We start from the raw sequence: 25,532 nt of genomic DNA on the forward strand, positions 1-25,532 counted from the left end.
CAACTAAAATCCCATTAAGTGGAAAAAAGATAGGACATTTAAATAAACAATATATATATGTTTTATTAAATTTCCTTTTTACAAATAGAACATTTATACATCAAAAATAAGCCCTTTAATATGTTTTGAGCATAGAAAACATCCAAGAACATTTATTTTTGAAAAAGTAAAACACAATCCAAGATTATTATCCTAAACTTTTGTACCAATTCAGAATTATACAAAAAACAATCTAAATAGTTACGAACTCAAATTTATCAAAGCATAAACAAAAATTAAGAAATCATATATGTATTATACAAATTATACCAATGTAGAATTAATCGTTTTATTTGAAAAATATCTCTTTTATATTCTTTACTCTTAAATATTCTTTTAATAATAACTAGGATTGTATTATCACTTACAGTTTTCCTTTTAAAGCAGTAAAGAGGCCGCAATGTAAATTCAGCCACTTTTACATCAATGAGCAACATTTAAATATTTCCATCTAGTAACATTGTGCTACCTATTTTTTCTTTTTAAATGTTATAAAAAATAGAGATTTTTATAATATATATTTTAAACAAATATATCTCTAAATATCGCAGTAAATCCACATTTTATTAAAGATATTGTTATAAGACATTAAAGATTATTTAATTAAATTTAAGCAGGGGAATTCCGTAATTTAGAGACTGAAAGTTTTTTTTTTAATTTAATTTCCATTCAAATCATATTACTTTTACGTTTTATTTACAAAGCTTGTAAAAATTAATGCTTTTATCAATTTTAATGGAGTATTTCAATGCTTCGTAAAAAATACATTACCTTACAATCCAGGGATGAATGAATCTGTACTTTGATATAATAAATCTAAACCTTCTTCAATTAATGTTTACCAAATTTAAAGAGCTATTTTCAAAATTTAAATAAGAGGATACTAGGGCAACACTTACCTAGAGTCGAACTCGAAATGGCCTTGAGAGATACTTCTAAAAGCAAACCCGTCAATTCAAAGAACTAAATTGGGTATGTAGAACACTTTCATCTGATCGTGAAAAAGAAAACTGAACTAAATATCAGAGGCAATATTCATTTTAATGAGGTTAGTTTTAGGTTCATCCAAAAAAGTTAGGCTCCAAGAAATACTGTAGAATATAACAATAATATCTCAATATGCAATTTTAAAAAATCCAATTTAGTTTGGCTTAACAAATAGGTAAAAAATTAGGCCATATAAGATTCAAAGGATGGTGAACGTTCTAATTTGTTAATGTTATTTCGCTTAATTATCAAAGCCATCTTTATTTTTTATGAAGATCAGCCTCTATTTAAAATAAACTAACATGATTCTTCAACTGGGAAATTCGTTTTCAAACTTAAATTTGTACTAATATTATTAAGCAAGAAATATTACTATAATTTTAAATAACAGTTTTATAAATAAAATGAACTTGTACTTATAAAAAATTAACGAAAAAACCCAAATGACTAGATTTATAAAAACAAAACATTATTTTTTCTAATAACATAAATTATATAAATTTGAAAATAATAATGAGAAATTCATCATTTCAACAAAAATTCCCCTGTATATCTTATATATGGTTAACAAAATAATTTCTAATTAATGTGGTTTTTACTGCTTATTATTCTACTGCACAAACAGTATGGACAATTATAATAAACATTACATTCACCTAAATGCATTTAAAATACATAACTTTTACTTATTCTTAACACTTTTCTTAACCATTTGTCTCTAGAAAAGGCATTATTAGTGCCGACTTTAAAGAGTATTTATCAACTACTTAATTGGTCGGTTGTACGAAATATACATATATTAAAGAAATTACCTTGAATAAAATTTGAGTTAGCACATAAATCATTGCATAAAGCAATATAACGTAAAATTATTTAAATATATTATTCTTGTTACCATATTTCTTATTTAAAAACTTTATTGATTCATTTTTTTTTAACAGTAGACTGGGGCGGCTTTATTTATTTATTACTTTAAGAACTTAAAATTTATTGCTTACCGGAACTTTTACAGTTATTAATTTGGTGGGTTCAAATCAGAAAAGTGTTCATTATTGTTAACTAATCAAAAAGAGACTTACTTTTTATTGATCTCTTTAGAAACTGCAGCTATTTAAGGTCTAACTGTCTTTAGACTTGTATCATTTTGGGTTTTCTTGCAAAGATCTACTTGCCCGATACTAATTAGAGTGGATTCATCAAGAAGTACCAAGCAAACAGTATTTGTAAAGGGTAGGTGGCAATTGATGAGTAAATATGTCAATAGTCTCATGAGCAAGTATTAGTAAGTTCATTAAAGCGATTTAGTTCCTTTTTTTTATCATTTCTTTATGAAAATTAACCTTAAAAAAATAAAATAAAAAGCGAATAAGAAGGGTTCAATTTTTTTTTTATCCAGACAGACTTTTTTTGGAAGGGACTTACCATCTGTCAAGTTAGTTTTTATAAACTTACTAGAGCCAATCTTGACATCTTGAGCAATTACTCTGCTGAAAATCCAATATAAACTCCTAAGAACAGTTGCAGAGCATGTAACAAGCTTGATTGATAATCCTCTAGGCAGAAAATATGTTTAAAAAAACAAAACAAACATGAGCAAACTTTACGGAAACAAAACAATCTAAAACAAAACTAAATAAAAATTCTTAAAATTAATAAAAACAATTACATTATTAGCGTCAATCGTTATTAAGTAATATAAATATATAATCTGTTTTTTTATAAATTTGTTAGTCTACAAAAAAAAAAATCTAAAAGCGAATAAAATATATTGGGTATTTATTTAATTTTTGAAAGACCTTAGTTGGTATTTCACTAAATCATTTATATTTAGTGCTTTACTATTTTGTAAGAATACATTTGTAATTATGTATTTTTACAAATTATAAATCAATTAAAAGAAATAAATCATATAACATTGACATAACCGATAATTAAGATAAACCGATGAAAAAAAAAAACAATAGTTTTTAAAAAAACAGGTACTTCAAATTCAATTTTAATTTAAGAACGTACATTATACTGTAATTATTCTAAAAATGTAAAGTAAAAAATTTGAAATCTATTCGACTATACAAAATAAAATAAAAAGATGTTTCAAGAAAAAACTAACACTAAATTGATCCAAACATCCACGAAATTATTAGCAATTACTCAATTTTTTTAAAAATTTATTTCATTTGCCTTTTTTTTTTATATATAAATAATTAAATCTTAAACTTTAATATGTTACATCAAAGACACTATATTCTAATTTGTTTGCATCTATACTTTATTATATATTAAAGAATAAATATAAATAATCTTTGACTGAGATTAACAGAACATGATTATTTTTTTTAAAGAAAATCTTACACATTAAATAAATTTAAATTCATGAACCTGGTTTTCATGAAATAAGATTACTTATATAAAATTATTCTCATAATAAATTCTTGCCACGTGACAAGAACTGAAATAATCATTTCAGTTAAAAATAAAAAATAAATATATACAAAAATTATTTCTATTAATTAAAATTCCAAGCTAAACAGCATCTAAAAATCCATTAAAACATTAAATTTTATATATTTTTTTTTTTTTTCCAGACAACTGCTTTCTTCAATCTTGTTATAAATGCATTTGTACATAAAATTACCACTTATATGACATCTAGTGTCCAATTAAAAAGTGGACAATTTTTATTATTTTTATTTTTGATTATTTCAAAAAACTATTATTTCTTTGACAGATCGTCTTTACAAATTAGATTGTTTTCTGTTCAAAAGATTCTTCACTTCCTGGAAAATTAATAATTAAATAAATTAAATAAATAATATATGATAATAAAATATAATGAATTAATTAAAGTAACGTAATAAAAGTAGGGCAAACTAAGTAAATAAAATTTAAACTGCTATTTTCTCATGATCTATTTAAAAGCAAGACTAATTCATTCTAATTAAAAGCAAGAATAAAACTGGGAAGGCTGTTATGATTTGGTAGCAACACTTATGTAGAAGAAATACTCGAAGAACAACTTAAAAAAAAAACCATAAACCTAGAAGTAAAAACCTTTTTGTAAGTTGAACCACAAAATTAGACTACAATTACTCACTTGTTTCCTTTCCGGTGCAACCAATGATAGTGCGAATTTTCCACTTCGATTGTGAGTATTGTGAGACGCACCACTGGTTATTAATTGCATAATGACCTAAAAGAAACTTGAAATCAATTTCAACAAGTTTAAATTATTTACTATTTATTCTAAAAATTCCAGAAATTCTATTTAGTTGAAAATTACGATAATAATAACTTTTAATTTTTGTCAAGCTACAAATTTTAAAACTATTAATCCTTATAAGGTAGGTAATACAGAACATTTCACCTTAATAGCACTCAAGATGGGAGTTCTAGAATCACTACATGCACCAAGTTAAAAAGAAAATGGAGCTGGTTTCTAATGAATCTCATTAAACCACTATTCAGTAAATTGTTAATTCGTACCAGTAAGATTTAACCAGATCCTTATGTCGTGTTTCTTAGTAGTATCTAAGTGAAATATCAAATTTGTACTATATGCGACTTTTCATTTTTCAATTACAGTAGACATTTACCAATTTATAAAAACTACTTCTTAGAACTCACGGAGCTTACCAACGGATATTTTGAAAATACAAAATAGAAGATCTATCCAATTACACTACGTTCTTCTAACGAGAAGCAAGAGAAGATAAAGAATGTAGACAGATGCATAAAATCATACCTCTTTCTGTTTGTCGAATAATACGTCATTTCTGGCTGCGCAAATATGCAAAGGTGTATTGCCTTCATGGTCAGGTATGTTCACGTAAGAACTTGAATGTGGGCTTTGTAGAAGAGCTTTAATAAACACTGAATCGCAGCTGTACTGGATGGCCAGATGTAAGGCGGTCCTTCCTTCTTCATTCTATAATAAAATTATTACTAATAACTGGCAAATCATCTAAATTACATTTAAAATCCATCTTAGCTATTTTTTTTAATATTTTTTGTAGAGAACATCGATACTTCAAAAATAGATGTAATGTCTTTTGTACCTGGAGCTTGATCGTCGCACCATTCTTCACAAGGAGTTGGGCAATTGTTAGAGTGGATTTGTTTGGTGAGTGAGAAGTAGCGGCAATATGTAATGCGGTTAATGATAAATTATTTCTTCGATTAACATCAAAAGCTTTTTCACCATTTTTACCATTAACATGTAGAAGATCGGCAAGTACTTGAGCATAACTGTCTCCCAGACCGGCGATTATATGCAGTAAACTGTTTCCCTCACTTCCATATATCTGAATAATCAAATGTATAATCATAAAATAATAATCATATTTTTCAAATATGGGGCATACTTAGGATGTAAAGAAAAACAGATCTGAACAACTCTCAAAATGCAACGAATGAAATCTGGATTATTCAAACGCTCATCAATAATTTTAATTAAGAAATTTATAATTACCTCATTCGGAGATAAGTTTAATTCAACATAACTGTCAGCAATATATCTGGCTAGTACAGGCAGATCTTTTTGTAAGAGCGCCGCCATATAAAGAGCTGTGTGTCCCCTTTTATCTCTTTTTTGTAGTAATTCTTTACGTTCATCTTTTTTGATTCGTTGAACTCTTGAAAAGATTTTTTCTAAAAATTGTTTTGATGGTCTTTCTTGCAGCGTTTGCATTAATTTTCTGTAAAATAAATACAACTTATTAATCAAATTTATAAATTATTTATTAAGTTCAATTCAATAAAAAATCAGGAAGAAAACAAGTTTTTTTCAATTCGAAGCTATCCTTAAAAAAAGAGGCTTATAAGAAAAGAAAAATTACAACTAAATAAATAAACTTCGAATAATCAAAAAGCCCTAAGAGTAGTTAAAAATTAGTTTGTAAAAAATATCAACAAATTTTAAAAAACCTTAATAAACTAATATCAATGAAAACGGTACCCTGTAATAAAACAAAATTAAATAAGATATGTTGTTTATCATTCTAAATTTATAACAAACTATTAAAGATAACTAATTTAATTGACTTAACTGGAATTAAAATCAAACTAGATAATATTTTCATCACAAATCCTTGAAATTTGTTTTAATAATTTAAGAAATTGTGACGAAATAATTTGTAAGTAATCTGTTATCTGCAGATATTCGTACCATGACCAAAAACGTTAGACGAATCCGACTCATCCACAAACCATCTTTTGAGAACAGCCGGCATGGTGCCTACAGCTGAAATGAAATTTCCACAACAGCTGATGAAACTTTCACAGCTGATACTCCAGAAAGCTGCACTCAGTCCACAGCCTTTCCATTCCCCTAACCGTTCTTCAAAGCCACAGTGAAATAGGTTTTATTTCTATATACCGATCAAACATAAGCTATAGATTAAACTAAACCATCTAGTTTTAAAGAACCCTTTAACGTACATTTGCTTCTACATACAGTTTGTACAGTAATAGTTCAGGCAGCCAGTATTTCACGAATAAATAGACAAAAAGAAGGGATTAGCTAAGTAATCAGCGTACTGGATTCCCACGCTTTTCTCTTACAACGAGCTTCTTACAGCTCACTGTCCGGTAACGAGTGAACACTTATGTTGTCACGCCTTAAATTAAAAAAATATAATAAAAACAAAAATAAAAAGGTTAAAATTTACTTACGTTCGACTTTGGTCATTAACTGCATTAATTTCACTTTCTTTTTCTAAACAAATTTTAGTCCATTCGACTTCTATAAGCCTTGGAGTGCACATTTTCCGTAGTCGATCTACACCTGTAGTACCTAGATCTACTTCTGAAACTGAAACACCTCCAGGACGAATACTTTGTAAATTTCTGTAACGATTCACTGGCATTAACTGTGTATACTGTTTTGGCTCTTCAGCTATCTTCAATCTTAAGCTGGTTACTGGTTCTCCCGAAGGTTGCACTACATTGCTGAAAATTTCTGGTGGTGTTGTTTGGGTAATATTTTTAGAACGATTCAATACCAAACTGTGAACTGGAGCAGCTTCTAATATATTACATCCAAAATCATTCGCAATGCCATTCTTGTGCGATTGGCTTGACACCTTTGTAATGTTTTGTACAATATTGTTTCTTTCTTTACTAGCAGTTTGTAGTGGTAACGACACACTATATTTCACCTTTGCTTGTGATTGTGAATGCGGAATAACCCAACTGGTTGTATCCTGACTAAACTGACAGTTCGTCTCGTTTGGATAAGCATATTCAAAGTCCCAAGGTAGATACGATGAATCAGATTCAACCGATGACAGGCTACTATCATATTTAGGAGGTGGAATATTGGGATTTGGAGAGTGCAGTGCGTACGGAGATGGTACACTGGCAGGTGATAATGTTCCACATCCGGAATCGTGTGGACTACTGCAGGGCTCATTTACTGTAGTATCAGATGGCTCGCATAATTTAACTGCTTCATCAACCTTTAAAAATTCTTCTGGTAATAATCCTTTCACAAATAAATCAATGTCATCTGTACTAAGTGTTTCTGTCTGATTGGAGTGTTCTACTACTGATTCTGGTATATACTGAAGCAAACAAAATAAAAGTTATTAAGAAAATAAAAATCTAATATAATTAGTTAATGACGCCCAAGAAAATTTACTACATACATCATTTGTTTGGATATTTGGTACAAAGTCGAAGCTCTTATCTATCGTAACATAACCTCCGGTGTGTGTACTTTCTGAGTGGAAACTCTGTTGAATTTGGTAACTCTATTAAAAAACAAAATTGTTAATGAAATAGCTAATTAAATAAAAGCAAACAATAAATAATTACTATGATTCAACCTTTCAACTTTCTTAAACACAGAACATTGCCTGAACAGCAATTTCAGGCCTTTAATTGTCGCTCTACTAAGTTTACTTACACTAAAACTTAGGACAAATGCAACAGGACGTGAAGGCTGAACCTGTGTCCGAGTCTAGCCCACATTTTTTGTATTTATTTTAGAAGCTTCTTTATCCCGATTTCCAATAAGATGAGAGTTTGTAATGTAATAGCATTGCCAGGAAGGGTAGGCGTCTGTTGAGCGGTCTTTGAGCATCAAAATGACCAAAGATAATTGGGCTTTAAAAAAAAAATCAATTATTTACATTACTACCAACCATTTTTAAATAAAATCATTGTGGTACGTTGTGACACTTCTAGTTCCCACTCTTTTCAGTTGTCAATTTCTACGTTTCACTCCAATTTTTGGTAATAAAACCAAACCCTACTCACCCTACTTCGAATTTAAGGTTATAAACATAACCTTTTACTGACAAAATTTACTGTAAAACTGGACCTTTAATAAACAATTATGGCACAATAAGCCTCTTTTGGCTGCGCCCTGCTAATCTAATTGGCAGTTGGAAATGGACCAATATTTTGTGTTTATAGAAGCAAACTTTTGATTAGATTATTTCATAATAAAAACGCAAAGTTATTTGTCTCACCCATGCTCAATAGCCACTCAGGCTTGATAAAGGTGATATGTACTGGAAGAGAATAATTGCAGAAACATTCTTAACGTAAGGAAGATCTGGACATCTTGAATGACGTCCATCTGATTTGTTACCCTTCTAATCTTTACTTACCGGGTAAGGACTAGCTTTGGCTTTGTTGTTTTCCTTTAGTTTATCTTTGGTCCTGGTGGGGCATTTAGCCACCATATCGGCGCTGATCTCCTCATCTTCGTATTCACTTTCATCTGATATATATAATCATCATTAGATTCTAATTTAAGAAACATATGTTTTCTTAACACCAAACAGATTTTTAGGTACCTGACGAATGTGTAGCCGGTTCAAGCCGTAGGTTTTGTAAAGCTTCTGTAATTTTATCATTTTCTTCGATATTTTTAGCATTTGTCCTCTCTCTGAAAAATGATAAATGATATTTTAAATAAATAAAAATGTAACCACATTCTTTGACGGCTTCAAGAAAAAAGGAAACGAAGAGCCGGTGAATAATCAAGCCTAGATGGAGGATTATGATGAGTGTTGGTACTCATACCAGGCCCAGGCGTACAGAACAAAGGTGTATAAGACGACACCCTGTTTGGATCAGAAAGGTTTCCATGTTATTCTTAAAAGACCAAGCCCTTTAAACCTTAGCAAAATATGCAGTGATGCAGAAAACTGCAGGTCAGGAACGGGAGATCTTATTAGTCGCATAAGTTTAAGGAGATATTACTCCCACAAGTACAAGAGGCGATTCGAATTTGAAACATAGAACTGTACAGGTACATTGAGTACAGGGTGTTACATCAAACCCTTTGAAGCGCAGTGGCAATCCCAACGGAATTAAAACGATTTTAAACGTACGCCTAATTTTTAGAAAAGAGAATAATGTATATAAAGATTCATTAGAGTTGGACAGCTGAAAGTTCTTATTAATATACATATGTAGTCGAGAAGACAATTAAATTGTTTTGTGTCTTCTACTTTTGTATTTAAATTTTTTGTAACTGGGTTACACTGTTAGTTTTAATTGAAATGAATAAAAAACTTAGGATGGAAGATTTTCGAGGAATCGGTCAAATAAAACAACTCGTCTCTTTGCCAACGTTTCGACAAATATATTGTCCTCTTCAGGGCGTGGCTATGCGGGTTGGTTGAGTTACAGAAACTAACTTAGTTTTACTCTTATACTGTGATCAAATTTTAGACACCAATCGTAAAGCACAATACAAGAAAAGGGGAGAGAACTTACTTCTAAATGTTGGAAAACTTAAAAAAATTAGACATCCAAATACAATATTTACTTACTTTTCATCAGCCACTATATTATTTCCTTTGATGTGAGATGTTAGAATGCGGATCTCTTCCCTGGTACCATTAACGCCGTTGAGAGTCTTTGGTTCTGCTGATACATTTCCTTTCATTCGCATTTCCAAGAATTGTTTATTCTGCTTCACTCGGTTAAAGAGACAGGAATCAATTTGCACCACTGAAAATAATAAAAAAAAAATCACTATACTAATTTAATAAAGCAAAAAACAACATCATGAATCCTAAGATACGCTGATATAGAAAGAATGCAAGTCTAACTTTATTTTACTAGGACAGAAATAATTTGAATCAGTCCCTCGCTTACAAGCTTTCAAAAATTCATCTCACAATACTAAGAATTCTTTTAGGTAAGGCTGGATGGTGACCCGAAAATAAAATTATTGGAAGTTGACTGCCTCTCAAAAATCTGAATGAAATTACAAATTTCGAGAACAATATTAGAAATTTATTTAACGATGTTGCTTCAAAACCTTTTAAATAACAGTTTTTAAAAGAAATAAATGCTATTCAACTATAAGAGAGCATCTACTTAGCGTAAGTGTAACTATGTAAGCATTATGTTATCAAATTAGCTGAAATATTGTAATTTGAAAATAACTTCTTTAGAGAAATATAATTTATTACTAAAAAAACACATTAGCAGTTTTATTATAACTCCATACAATCCTGGACTCTAAAAAAGTCTTGTCTTCAGTGAAGTATTACAAAAAAACAAGTATGACGTATGAAATCATTACAACTGCATTGCAAAATGTCAAAGTCTTTGATAATTATTGAAGACGATATTTTGCATAATGAAAGCATCTTTTAAATAAAACATCGTACGAAGAACATAACGAATACTTGCTAAGAAATAGATTAAATCCTTACTATCTAGAATCTGGTAGAAAAAAAAAGTATCCAATTTTATACCGGTAGCAAAAACTTTTGGATAAAAACTGGTGCCCCAGTTTGGTAGTGCGTACATCGTTAATTTTTTCTTTTTTCACCATTTGATGATTTTCATTACTCATATTATTTAGAATATTGTGTTTTCTTTATATATATGTAACAACTAACAAACTTAAATTAACCTGGTCATTCGCTTATTTGTTAATGGGTAACCGGAGTAGTCTTCGCAGTAACCTCCCCAGTATGTACCCAACCAACATCCATATTCAAAGTTAACTCGGCCTACATTATCGATACATCGACATTGATTTATTCTAAATCCGTATTTTTTTTTATGTATATAAAAATATACTGATGTATATTTTATACGTATATATTTTTCACACTTTATCTATGAAATACTCAATAAAAATAGCATCTTTGATTTCGATAAAAAAATTACAAGTATAATGTTAAGTAAAATAAAAACAGATACGACGTAATTTTCTCAATATTATTGACACATCAACCATCAAGACAATTTACCTCACTCTAGATAGAAAATCGCTCAAAAGCTAAAGAGAGGAAAAGGTAACGCAATGAATTCTATAATTACCAACATTTTCCTTCAATCTTCTAATGTCAGAGTATTTACTAAGTTACTTTTTAACACTAAACCTACCACGACCGGTCAATTGACTGTTTTTTAAATTTGATTTAAATTTTCTAATTACAGCGTCATCATACCGCCATTAAACTTCACGGCTTTTCCTAAAATGTGTATACAATTGTTTTTATAATATTCACTTCTTTTCCTAATATTTGATTTTTGAGAAAAATTTGTAGTCCGTCTTAACTGCCGCGACTGGTCATTTGACCGGCTGAATATTTTCATTTTATTTACTTATTTTAATATTTTATTTTATTTATTTATTTTTGTAACAGAATTCTCTCAAAAACTCAATTTGATTATCGGATTATTGTTTGCATGTGGTGCATATGAGGCGAAAAATGTACGATTTTGCCCTTTTCACTGGAACAAAAATAGGGACGAGCATTCTTCTCAAACATTGTGAGCAGAAATGTATAGACGGAAATTTTCGAGGTTTATTCGAGTGGATCAAAGAAATCATCTCTTACAAACCGATAAATTTGCTTTGATTTCTAAATTTTGGAACAAATTCGTTGAGAACAGTCAAAACTGTTCTAACCAAGAGCATATATCTCTTCCAAGGACGTTTGTTCCCAACAAAGTCAAGATGTACATTTACTCGGTACATGCCAAATAAACCGGATAAATTTGGTATCAAATCTTGGCTAGCGTTCGATGCAATAAAAGGCTTTTCATTTTTGGAAAAACGTGAAAGCAGAGAAACCTTCAGTTCCGCTTGGGGAGTTTGTCGCTCTGAAATTAGCTGAAATGTATACAGCTCGTGGAAGAAATATAACCGTAGAAAATTTCGGAGATGGCCTCAACAAATAGTTTTCAATATCCTAGACTTAGCCCCGGGATAAATGCATGGATTTTGTATCAAAAACTACCGGAAGTGAAATTTCAAGGCAAAATTTGTGTTACCATTGCAAAAGCATGACAAATACTAGTACAAGAACAAATGGTCGGAAAATAGCCAAATAAGATACTGCAAAGGCAATAAGACTAAAAAATGCTGTCTAAAATGTAAAAAGTAAGTATGCGGGAAATTTGCAATTGAGAAGACTGTAATTATAAAAAATGATGCAAAAAAGTGTAAAATCTACGAGATTTATTTTTAAACAAAAGAAACTATGCTTTTTCATTGTTAACTAATTATTATCTTCATTCTAAAATAAGAAATTTAAGTGATTTTAAAGTGCGGTAATTTGACCGGTAATGGTAGGAATAGTTATGCATAAATGTCGGTAGGTTTAGTGTTAAAGACACTTGCGTTAAAACATTCAAGTGTGTGCTATTTCTAGATGCATATATCTTAAAGCCTTCTAAAGCTTCAGAAATATCGAGCATGGGCTTAGTTGTAAATGTTTCTTTTCCTCTAAATCACACCAGTTCTTGAGTTTCACTTTACTTTTCAAACATTTCTTCGCTTGATGACTACTTTCGGTTAAATATTCTCTAACAAATCACAATAAAAAATTGGATAACAAAGAACCTTAAAGCCTTTCGTAGTAAAAATTAAAATTTATTGACATTTAAATAATTTAAATTTATTGACATTTAAATAATTTAAATTAGAAAAAATTTAAATTTATGACTTTTGTGATTTTTTAGAAACAGTAGGATTATATTGCTACAAGGACGAATTGATGTGGGTAAATAAGAAAAAAGAAGAGAATCTAGGACATTTATTTAACAGGATTTCATCCTTACTGCAGTTCTCTGTCATTTAAATTAATTTATTCTTTTTTAAATGACTATATAATCAATCGATCAGCAAAGAAGTGTAAACTTCAAAATAACAAGACATTTTGTAAATGAACTGGCTCGTTCAAGGCAGACACACACGTACGATATTTGAGCAGTTTTCTTTTTGGTGTTTCGTCCAAGTTCACATCGGGGGCGGCCTAATTTCAAAAGAAGAAAATGCCAAAGGCTACCAATGAGAAACAGGTCTAGAGAGCTAAGACTGTCTTTTAATTAATTTTTGTAATTTTATTTTTATTTTTTACCTAGGCTATTCTCTACGATAGCTTATCAACCAACCATCAAACAGCGCTATCGAAATAAGGCTATGACAATGGAAGCGAGGCTATTAGAGAGAAAGGAAAGTGGAGAATTATATATATATATTTTTAAGTATAATAATTGCAGAGTGTAGAATATGTTAAAGTTTTTATTCATTAAATAGTTATGAATTTTTAATTCACAACAAGAGCTGCTAGGAAATGAATTATTATGATTTTATTATTATTATTATTATTATTTCCTGTATATTTATATAATATTTAGGAAATGGAAACGTGGGTAATTATAAATGTTCTGATATGCATATGAAGCTTGTGAACTAATGAAAGGGATTCTAGAAAGTGGAATAACGAGGTTTTTACATTCATGCTCATTTAGCGAACAATTCATTTTCTTCGCACTTAATGAGCTCCTCTCGGCATAATATTAGAATTACCCGTCTTCATGTCAAAATTTTCATTTTCCTAATATTATCTAGATTCGTATTTTATCAGAAAATCATAACCTGTTCAGCGAAGTTTCATGGAGGATTACATTTTTGTTATTTTTAATTTAAGGTGAGGTCTTGGCGCTTGGAACTTTTTCCAGTACATTGTCCGCCTCCGGACAATGTTCTCTCTTTACAGATAGCACTATCTATCATCGGAAGAGAAGAAGAAGCTTCTAGGAAGAAAACAAATCTAAAGGCCAGCAAGATGGATTCGATTCTGGAATCTCCGCGTTAGAATTTCAAATACACTAATCAATGAACTAATCCCTTCTCTAGGAATTCAGTACTGCTTCGAGTTTTTCTCAAATTTCAGCTGTTTGTAGTAAAAAAAGCAAAAACAAAAAAACTTCCGAGTATTTTACATCAGATTTGGTATTCAGCGTATCCCGAACCATGTACGAGGTGTGGCTATTAAATAACGAGTCTATTGCTGTAAAACATTTTATTTTAAATTTATACATATTTAGTTATTATCACCTTCAATATACACCCCTCCTCAATCCCTACCAACGCTCCATGCGAATTTACCATTGTTCGAAACAGTGCTGGAAGTCTTTTTCTGTCAGCTCCTGCATGACGCGTGCCGCTTTTTCTTTCACAGCATCAACTGGGACTGAAATCGTGTTCTTTTTAATGCAGATTTGATTTTGGGGAACAGATAAAAGTCACATGGAGCCAGGTCAGGCGAATAAGGCGGATGGCCTAAAACTGGGATGTTATACTTGGCTAGAAACAGATAATGCTGTGTGAGCCGGCGTGTTGTCTTGATGGAGAATCCCGTGACTTGTACTTCCACAAATCGGGTCGTTTTTTTTCTTCCTCTTTCACGGAGTTGAGCAAGCACCTCACGGTAGTAATGTTGATTAATTACAATCGATATTTTCATCCGTTTTGGGCGTGGAAGGGAGCGACCTGGGCGGTCATCATCATCGACGTCTTCTTGGCCATCTTGGAAACGCTTGAACCACTCAAAAACTTGCGCACTCGTGATTAACATTCATCGCCATAAACTTCTTTTAATAAAGGATAAGTTTCAGTAGCGGTTTTACCCAGTTTCATGTGAAATTTCACGACAATTCGTTGCTCTACTACATGTGTAGTATCATGGTTCCGGTCAGACAGATTTCTCTACAAGCACGTGAGACGCTGCAATCGAAAGAGAAGGCTTTACGCTGCACAGCTGTCGGTCGTTAGGATTTGGCGCATGCATAGTTCTTCTGTAGCAGTATCAGTCTCGTTATTTAATAGCCACATCCGTATTTCCGGCCTGAAATATCAGGTTTAAGCGCTGCAATCGGTTTGGGCATACTAACTGAGTTGTACAAAACATGACGCAATAATTATTATCACTGAGAGATAAAAAACTATTCCCTAATTAGTAGTGACAGTATAACTGATAAAACAGGGAGTAAGTACGGGCGAAAAATCACTAAATTTAATTAAGTATTGCGACGAAAAATTAAAAAAATAGTATGATGAACTAAATATTATTTATAATGAAGTCAAGAGGCAAAATAATGAGAGGTTAGTTAATTACTGCAAAACTTCTTGGTGTTTAATTGTTGAAGTACATTTACGTTACGTTTTTTTTCTTCATATTATTCAACATTGTTAAAGATTTTAATTTAGTAATTATATTTTTCATTATGTTAGTGTGCTCTAATTGGCGGCAGTCACTCCAATCTAATTAAATTATAAACATGCTTTCATTTTTTTTTCTGTTAGGTTGGCAGCAATACTCTGCTGTTACCAAAAACCAAATCCTGACATGATATTTCCACTAACTATTGAATATTTAAATGTAAATATTTTATAAACTTGAAAGAATATTCAAATGGTTTATTTGGAAATTAAAATTGAGGGAATATGTAACTAAAAATCATGTTTATGTGGACCGCCGTTCTAAACTAAGGCGTTGGGCACACTGAAAGCGGTTTGTCGCGGCGGGCAACGATCTCCGACTGAGGCGGTCAGGCGGGCTAGTTTTATTACACAATGATGCATCATCTCTGTCAAACAGAACACGGTCTACCGCCGCGGGATAGTCTTTGTCGCGACGACAAGCGATCTGGTAGTACAATATCAACGTGCTCTCCAGCCTTCCACCTGGTAATACGAAATAAAGATTCCAATATTAAGAAACTTTATTACTCATTTTCTATTTCATTCCTATCTTCAGGCGACTCCAGTTCGATACATAAGCGGTGATATTCCCCTAATTGTTCTCTCTTCTTATTGAATTTCATGCACCCAACTTCGTCTTTTCTTCTTTTTGCTTTGCAAAGCTAATAGCAGAAGAAGTTGTTCTTCGTCCGAGCTCAAACGTAAAATATAAAAATTAAAACAAAGAACTAGAAAACGCACTACTACGAGGGTCGTTTGAAAAGTCCGTGCAAAAATAAAAACTACTTAATTTTTTGGGGTAAACCTTTTTTATTTTTCAACATAGTCTCCTTTTAGGCTTATACACTTCGTCCAACGCTGCTCTAGTTTGTTGATCCCTTCCGAATAATAGGATTTGTCCAAGTCTGAAAAATAGCCATTCGTTTCTGCAATCACCTCCTTGTTTGAATAAAATCTTTTACCCGCCAGCCATTTCTTCACATTGGGGAACAAATAGTAGTCCGAGGGAGCCAAGTCTGGAGGATAGGGGGGGGATGTGAAACGAGTTGGAACCCTATTTCCATTAATTTTGCGACCACAACTGTTGAGGTGTGAGTTGGTGCGTTGTCGTGATGGAAAAGGACTTTTTTGTCGGCCAATCGTGGGCGTTTTTCTTGCAGCTCGGTTTTCAAACGGTCCAATAACGATGAATAATATGCACCTGTAATAGTTTTACCCTTTTCCATATAGTCGATGAGGATTATTCCTTGCGAATCCCAAAAGACAGTCGCCATAATCTTTCCGGCCGAAGGAACGGTCTTCGCCTTTTTTTGGCGCAGATTCCCCCTTGGTAACCCATTGTTTAGATTGTTCTTTGGTCTCAGGAGTGTAGTGATGTATCCATGTTTCATCCACAGTGACGAAACGACGCTTAAAGTCCTGCGGATTCTTCTGGAACAGCAGCAAACCGTCCTTGCAACACTTCACACGATTTCGTTTTTGGTCAAGCGTGAGCAATCGCGGCACCCATCTTGCGGATAGCTTTGTCATGTCCAAATGTTGATGCAAAATATTATGTACCCGTTCATTCGAGATGCCCACAGCACTAGCAATCTCACGCACCTTCACTCTTCTGTCATCCATCACCATATCATGGATTTTATCAATGATTTCTGGAGTAGTAACCTCAACAGGGCGTCCAGAACGTTCAGCGTCACTTGTGCCCATATGGCCACTCCGAAAATTTTGAAACCACTTATAAACTGTTCTAATCGAAGGTGCAGAGTCACCATAATGTTTATCAAGCTTCTCTTTAGTCTCCTGAGGCGTTTTGCCTTTCATAAAGTAGTGTTTAGTCAACACACGAAATTCTTTTTCGTCCATTTTTTGAAAATCACTCGACTTCCTCGATTCAAACGAATGCCAAACACAAAGAAATAGACCGATCTGGCTGAAACTTGGTGTGTGTTCTTCCAAGAGATGCTACTAACTAAACATAACCTCGATACGCGCCAGTAGTGCTATCTCTCTGACTTTGCACGGACTTTTCAAACGACCCTCGTACTTCTCAAGAAGTAAGCTACCAAACTGGACCGCTCTAACAAAAGAATCGCGTCCTGTGTGACGTCCCCATATCGCAGATTGCCCCGACAGACCGCTTTCTGTGTGCCTAAGGCCTAATTATAACGAAAAATTGTTAAATAAAGTTTTATAGACTACGCACTCGGCGGTCCATAAAATGAAGTTTTACATATTTCGACTAATTTACATACCGCCATAATAATTAAATCTATATTACATTAATGAGGTAATTTTGAATATCTTGAATAATAGCAATTAGTTTTTTAAGTATTATTTAAATTATTTATTAAAAATAATAAATAATAATATTAAATTTATTATTATTAATAATAAATTATTGAAAAGTTCGACTGTATAATATCAGTGGTATTGCAATTCTATTTAATGATAATTGGTAATCTGCCCCCAAGCTTATCCATGTTAATTTCAGGAGTTAGCCAAACGATATTCAAATATAAGCCAAATATCTCTACAAAGATTAGATATTTGCCGAACCTTTGTGAACTGGAAAAACTTGCATGAGCGCATATAGTAATAGCCAAAGGGTATTTTGCGTCTAGCCAACACAAAATTTTAATTATGAGAGACTTCTAAGCAATGATAAACATTATCGGGAAAGTTGGACCTAATATTGGGGATAGAATTTCATCTTTAATTTCATTTTTCGGTCTAATTTATCATTTTTAATCAAATCAACTTAACACTAAAAATTAATAATATTTTAACTAATTGTTTTGTCACGAGCAACTGAATACTTGATCATACTGTAAAGCAAGTAAAGCGTTTAACAGATTATATTAAAGACTGGATGCTGCACTCAATCCTAAATCAATCTCTTCTAATGTTGGATGTAATCAACAAAATTATCCAACTCTAAGGATCCTACCATATTTTCAACTATTAATTTCTATTTAAACATTTATCAACAGAATTGTGTTTAACATAATTAAAGCAATATAGTTTTCTATTTTTACGATTTCTGTGTTTCGATAATATTCCGAATATTGCGTCCAAGAAACTTGTTAATACGCGGCCTTGGGTAAGATAGATTTACCGACCTGAAAGAGAAGAAATCTACATTCTAACCAACACCCAATGTAAATGGTGACCACTTAAATTGTAATTATTTTGTTCTCTGTGGATTCCAAAACAGGAATAATGAACTAGTAGTATCAACAATGGTTCATCATGCTTCATAATGTTACACTTTTTGGAATATAATTGATGATTTGATCTTCGAACAAGAATCAGTAATAAATATAAGAAAAATAACTTTTTATAGTCAGTAGACATGAAATCTGTCTTCAGAAGTTCTTTATTGATTTTGTTGAATCTTCATAATTTTGCAGTGGGTCTTATAAAGAAAAAATAACGTGTAAACGAAAATTTAGATTAATTTGAACTAATTGCCTATTTTCAGGCGGATTTTACGTCCAACTACCAAATTAGGTGTCGTGGACGGAGGCGACTAGCAAACATACTTTACTATAAATTTCTCATATTAACCATTAAATAAAATCTAAGACCTAAAAGACCGGGAATCGAACCCAGTACCACAATACATATTAGCTTTACAGGTTTCGCCTCAAACCGCACGGCTACCGTGGTGCCTAAATAATTAATTTTGACTAATGGGACATATATATGTTAAAACTCTGGTATGTAATTAAGAGTTCGATGTTCATCCACGTTCCTTTACCCTATATCGGTTTTAAGCATTGAAGTAATAGCATTCAGTACTTCTTTACATTATTGACGTACTTACACGCAGAGAAGCCTATGCCAAACTATGCTAAGTCCCTATGTACCCGTAGAACGATTATAACGGTGAACTAGAGCTTCCAAAATTTTTGGACTTATTAGCTAACGAGATGCAACAAAATAATGTTCTATTATCTTTAATTATCTACTATTTTGAAAAATATATTGTTCTAGGAAAAAGATAGTTCACATTGCCTTGCCATTGTCATAATGTCTATCTTCGTGACCAAAAATACTCGAAAGAAAGAGACGTAACATAGAATCTTATTAAAGTCGTCAACGAAGCAAATTGGACAGAAAGTAAAGTCAACCAACCGTTTAGTTTCAATATGGCCGACCAACTTTTTTGTTTTTGTTTTGCTAAAAAAAGGTTTAAACTTCATGAAGAAAAAAAAGTCACTAAAAACTTTTTCATTTAATTTTTTCTTATCTTCTAAATATAATTATTTTGTCAGAATTAAAAATGTTTTATATATTTCGGCTAAAGTTTTTTTTATTTTTGTCAGTAACAATTTAAGGATTGTGATTGGCTTTCTCCATCAGGTCAGGCTCTGATAACCATAAGAATATTTTGGGAAGGGATGACTTGTTTTAGTGGAAAATTCCTTGACTGACAGACAAATGTGCGTGTGTGTGCCAAATAATTTTAGTTTATTATTTTAAAGGAGCTATAGCCTTATTGATACCTTCCTCTACCTCCCTTTAAACGCCATTTTGGAGCTTAAAAGTTTTGAGTTTTGTTTTTTAAGGTTTCTGCGTCTTATTGAATGTTTGAATGAGAACTTATTTCGAATACTTGAATATTTTTTACTTCGTGTATCAAGATTCGTGATTCCGGATATCATTTCTAGCAAATAACTTCAAGTAAGTCTCAAATCAGTTCAGGTTTTTAATAATGTTGTTTAATCTGTTATCAATGAATAGGATAACAACCTATTTTATTTGTGATGATATAAAGTTTAAGGTAGCTTTCTTATACAAAACTAACGGACAATAGCATTTTAAAAACTCCTGTAAATAACTAAAAGATCTAGCAGTTAATAGATTACAAATGTCGAGGACAACTACTCTTTAAGATAATACTGTATGTTTATTGTAGAATAGGAAATGTTTTTTTAAAAAAAAGTTATAATAAAATTTTACAGATAAATTTAAATACTAAAGTAAAGTAATCGCCTATTTTTTCAGGCGTGCTTTACGTCCATTTATCAATTAGGTGTCGAGGACGGAGGCGACTAGCAAAACATACTTTACTGTAAATTTCTCATACTACTAACCATTAAATAAAATCCAAGGCTTCTAGACCGGGAATCGAACCCAGTACCACAATACATCTTAGCTTTACAGGTCTCGCCACTAACCGATCGGCTACCGTGGCGCCTTAAATTTAAATTCAAGAAATTACTACAATTTTACAATGGGAGATCACTTGGTGGGTGGTTAGGAGGCAGCTGATATCATCCAGAATGACGGAAGGCCAATCAGATGCTGTAATCAGCGCTTTACCTCAGCCACACAATCACACTAATGTACGCCAAATTTAATTGGTCAAAAGATTAAGAGTTAAATAGTTGATTATTTCACAAAAGTGTAAAGTAAAGACTGATAAATAATTAGTATTTAAAGAAATATTTAAATAACCAATATAATCATTTTTAATAGACTTGAATATTTAATTGTTTATAAAAACTAGTACAACTAAAATTATAGCTCATTCTCTATTTTTACAACTATACTTAGAGAGGTTATTGGCTGAATGCCAATTTTTTGTTTTATACTTTTAATAGTATTATTTAGCGGGAAAAATCTGGTGTCAGTGCTCGCGTGACGTTTTCTATTATTCCTTTATTATTCTCGAAATTCTAGTTTACAAATTTTCTTCAAATTCAGAACGTTTAATTTATATTAAATTCTTAAAATTTTAGAAGGAATTCTGAAAAACACGGTCTTAAGTAAAAGTAGTAGATTTATGTATCTGTGTGAGGGCAGTAAAAGAAACAGTAATGGCAGATTAAAGGGAAGTCCCCCCCATCCAATCGCCTCTTTCGCTCTAAATTTGAATTGCCCAGCAAAAAGGTTTCAAATAAGAATTTTACTTCTATTTATATATGCAATTAGTACACCGAATGACTTGATCATAAATAAAACATTATCCTCTCCTCCGATAAGATGATTTGTTTGTATAGTTATCTCAATATGATAAAAATAAAATTGCCTATTTACATTTTTTGTCTGCAACACTTAAAAATAGAAAATGATTTCAAAAATTAAATTTACATAATCCGTAAATCTATTGGAGCCAGTAGAGAACCATTACGTACTTATTTATTAATATTCTTTCTAAATATTTATTTACTGTCAATGTTTACTTTCGGTATTTAGTGACTCACTTTAGTTGTTTACTTTTTGATATTTGGGTTTGACAAATAGGTATTATGTTTTGTTTCATATTTTCTGAATTCTTCATTAATTTCAGATCATTATTCTATTATGTGTTGCTACTACTATTTGAAAAAGTGTATTCTGTTTTCTGTATATTAACAAGAGAAGAACAAAGAAGTTTTGATTTATTATATTTATACAGGGTGTTCATTTTAAGACGGCTCAAATGCATTTCATGCTTAAACGGTTAATCTGAGCGAAAAATTGTAGAGGAAAAATTTTGTTGCCCGTCACATCTAGTTTCAGAATATGTGACTTGATTTTAGATTCCTGCCCGCATAGGCGGCTGACGCGCGACCAAAAGTGAGGGTTCGCAGTTGACCCCCATTTTCATATACACGGTTTTAAAGAGTATACAAAGTTATGAAAGAAACCGGAAACCGCAATTCGATATCTTCAAAATTAAAGGTGCTAGGCCATTTCAAAATCTGGTATTTATTAATCATATTTCAATTTTTTAACTTGTTATCAAAGAGAAAGAAGAGCACGCGATAGGTCATTTTTATGTATTTTTTCATCCCCTTTCTACTGAAAATATTGCCAAGGCAGTGAAGCTAGTATTTTTCTTAATATCGGGAAATAAGTAGTTTTCCGAGTGATTTTTCTAAGAAAAATCAAATGTTAAGAGCTTTTGATGTTCTCAAGCATACACAAAATGGCTAAAAAATAATTTTACATCTGTTACAAACAAGAAAGTTTGATAATTATTTGGTAATTTTGGGAGAGTTGCGTTTAATTACCAAAAAAATCGAAACCTCCTGCCACATATTTAAGTGATCAATATCTTTCATGTAAAGGATCAAACTTATTCCTTAATTTATCAAATAATGTACTAATGGCTCGCAAGCCAGGTTAGCCAGGAGGTTATCAACTGCTCTATGTATCTGAGGAGGCACCTTTGAAAATTCTACTAAAATGAAAAATTTATACAATTTTATTTTTTTTTTATTTATTTACTCTGTTTATGCCGTTAGGCATACAGAGGGAGTTGGCTACATATGGAAAATTACATAAAATAATACTTTTGTTATAATTATACAAAATTAATTAAAGTAAAAATAAAAATAAATTGAAATTAGAACACTTTCCTTACCTAACAAAATAGTAGTATGTTACTTATGTACATGAATTAAAACAAGTAAACAAAAAACAGAAAAACAAGCAAAAAAGCAGAATTACAAATAAAGAGAAAGAGAGAGACAGGAGATTTCTTGAAGTTACAATAATAATTAACCAATAACATTAAGATAATAAAGAATTTCTTAATTTAAAACTTTCGGTACAAAACAAGTATATATCCTTTATTTTCTCTTCCGACGTATTAATAGAAAAACTTAATAATGAAATAAATTTATCGTAGTCTGGGGTTGCAGAAAAATGTTTTTCTAAATATTTAGTCCTGTGTGATGATGAGGCCGGGCAGTTCATTGAAAAAGTGAAATAAGTCATTTGGTGCTTGTAATTGGCAGAGAGGACAAGTTAAATCTGCATCAAATTGATAGCACTGGTTATTAAAATGTATGCGACACATTTTTTTGTTATAAAGTCGCAACTGCACTATCAACCTAAGCTTGCTTATATGCATGTTTACCTTAAGATGCGGCTCGTCTAGATCATAGGTACTTAGATTGCGATAATTAAGATTATATCTACTATTTACAATGGCTTCAACATCACGACTTACTAGATTATTTCTAAAACTCGTTAAAATAGACTTATATTTTTCTTCAACTAGTTTCAAGTTCTGTGATTGCCATACATTGTCAAAACCGATACAAGAAAGGTAATGTTTCAGCTCTCTTGCCCAATTAAATGGCATGCCTGTATTGTCTATCAAATCTAATTGCTTCAGAAAACACATTTTAGAGAGGTTATAATCAGGCATTTTCAAAATAGCCAGCCACCAACTTAACATTCTGCTGAAAACTTTAAATTGTAAGTGCACTCTTCCGCATTCCATTCTAACATAATGGTTGGGAGTACTTCTAGGCAAATGTAGCAGCAATTTAAAAAATCTTAATTGACCCTTCTCAATTTTATCCGAATATCTGCATGCCCAAACCTCTGACAAGTACAAGAGAACACTTTCAGAAATTGCTTCATAAAGTTTACATTTGGTTTCCCAGTTATCGCTTCTACATGATTTTAAAAGAGCTAGGGCAGATTGAGTGGCAGCCATATTTTTCCCCAGAAAGTACTCCGTGGCCTTTATAAATTTAGCAGATGAAGCAATTGGGACTCCTAAATAAATAAATTTATTCTGATAATCTATGGGCTCAGTTCCATACTTTAGAAGTTTCTTTTCTGCAAATGTTCCAGATTTAGTAAACACCATTGTTATTGTTTTTTTAATATTCACTTTCAACAAGTTTTCATCACAGTACTCTTTTAATAGATTTAACTTTCTTTGAGCCTCAATCCAAGTAGGAGAGAACAAAACTATATCGTCTGCGTATAGTAATATTTGTAGATCTCTGTTTTTGTACAAAGGAATTCCCACGGAATTATTAAACACTTGGACAATATTGTGAGTAAAAAGAGAAAACAAAATTGGGCTCAAAACTTCTCCCTGTAAAATTCCTTCCGAGACCGGGATTTCAGCAGAATTGTAGGATTCATCGGATATAAGCATCACGGCATTATCATATAATACTTTCATTATCTGCAGTAATTTACGGCTTATCCCCAGATTGTATAATTTATGCCATAACTTGTCGTGATTTACGGTATCGAAAGCTCTTTTTAGGTCAATAAAAGTGGCGTAAACCTTTCTTTTTTTCAACCTCAAATATGCGTTTACAATTCCCGACAATATAAATACATTATCACGGCACCCTTTACCTTTTCGAAAACCTAGCTGCTCCTCAGGTATGACGTAATTACATTCCACCCAGTTTCCAAGCCTTTCATTAATAATATTTGTAAATATTTTTGTGAGACAATTAAATATTGCGATCCCCCGGTAATTGAACGGGTCTTGAGGGTCTCCCTTCTTATGTATTAACCTCATTCTAATAGATGACCAAGATTTTGGGATGGTTTCTGAATTTAAGATTTTATTAAATAGTAATACAAGAAAATTGAGCCAGTTAGTTTCTAAAGATTTAAAACACTCATTTGGTATTAAGTCTAGACCGACTGCTTTATTTGCTTTACTTTTATTGATGCTTTTTTTCACTTCCTCTAGCGTTATTTCCGAGTCAAACCAAACATCGAAGGGACCAAAAAAATTTTTTTCATCAATGTTTGGCTTCCTCGGAAGAACTTCAGAATAAAAAGTTTCCCAGTCTCGAGGAGAAATTTCATTTGACTTTTTAATGGTTCTACACTTAAATTTGTTAACTGCTAGCCAAAATTCAGATGGATTTCGTACATTTCTTAAAGCGAGAGTTATTTGCTCAATATATTCTCTCTTATTTATTTTTATCGCGGTGCGGTATTCTCTTTTTGAAATAGAGTATTCATTTAATGTTTCCTGATTAAAAGAGTTCTGTTTACAATTCTTTAGCATACTTTTAACTTTTTGTTTTGCTTGCAAACAATCTGCAGTAAACCAAGGTTTATTTTCTATACCTTTGTAATCATTCATGTACTTAATTGTTTTGTTTACTAACATTCCAGAATTTACCATTAAGTAGTGCATATTAGTGACAAAATACTGAGCCATATCGAATACATTATCAAACTCAAAGATAATCTCATTAAATTCATTAGTTAGCTTTCTAAACTGATGTAAATTGGTGTTATTTCTTATAACAACTTGCTTTGA

At 31.5% G+C, this 25,532-nt stretch overlaps 1 protein-coding gene across 9 annotated transcripts in view; it reads right to left on the minus strand.

Moving 5' to 3' along the window:
* Nucleotides 1-43: 43 nt before the first annotated feature.
* Nucleotides 44-25,532, minus strand: part of LOC141457037 (uncharacterized) — a 172,986-nt gene continuing 147,497 nt past the window's right edge. For 7 of the 9 annotated variants that reach the window (XM_074133546.1, XM_074133544.1, XM_074133545.1 and 4 more), the window contains 10 exons: nt 9,813-9,993; nt 8,829-8,920; nt 8,640-8,752; nt 7,671-7,775; nt 6,697-7,586; nt 5,495-5,720; nt 5,082-5,327; nt 4,769-4,951; nt 4,121-4,216; nt 44-3,803 (listed from right to left, as the gene is read on the minus strand). In XM_074133546.1, the coding sequence (XP_073989647.1) occupies nt 3,762-3,803; nt 4,121-4,216; nt 4,769-4,951; nt 5,082-5,327; nt 5,495-5,720; nt 6,697-7,586; nt 7,671-7,775; nt 8,640-8,752; nt 8,829-8,920; nt 9,813-9,993 (2,174 nt within the window). In that variant the 3' untranslated portion in view covers nt 44-3,761. Of the gene's footprint in view, nt 3,804-4,120; nt 4,217-4,768; nt 4,952-5,081; nt 5,328-5,494; nt 5,721-6,696; nt 7,587-7,670; nt 7,776-8,639; nt 8,753-8,828; nt 8,921-9,812; nt 9,994-10,706; nt 10,920-25,532 lie in introns of those variants that run through there. The other 2 variants (XM_074133542.1, XM_074133543.1) reach the window with 2 other exon arrangements.

This window comes from Rhodnius prolixus, unplaced genomic scaffold (genome assembly GCF_049639745.1).
Source record: "Rhodnius prolixus isolate KJV_2025 unplaced genomic scaffold, Rpr scaffold_10, whole genome shotgun sequence".
NCBI classification, from domain to species: Eukaryota; Metazoa; Arthropoda; class Insecta; order Hemiptera; family Reduviidae; genus Rhodnius; species Rhodnius prolixus.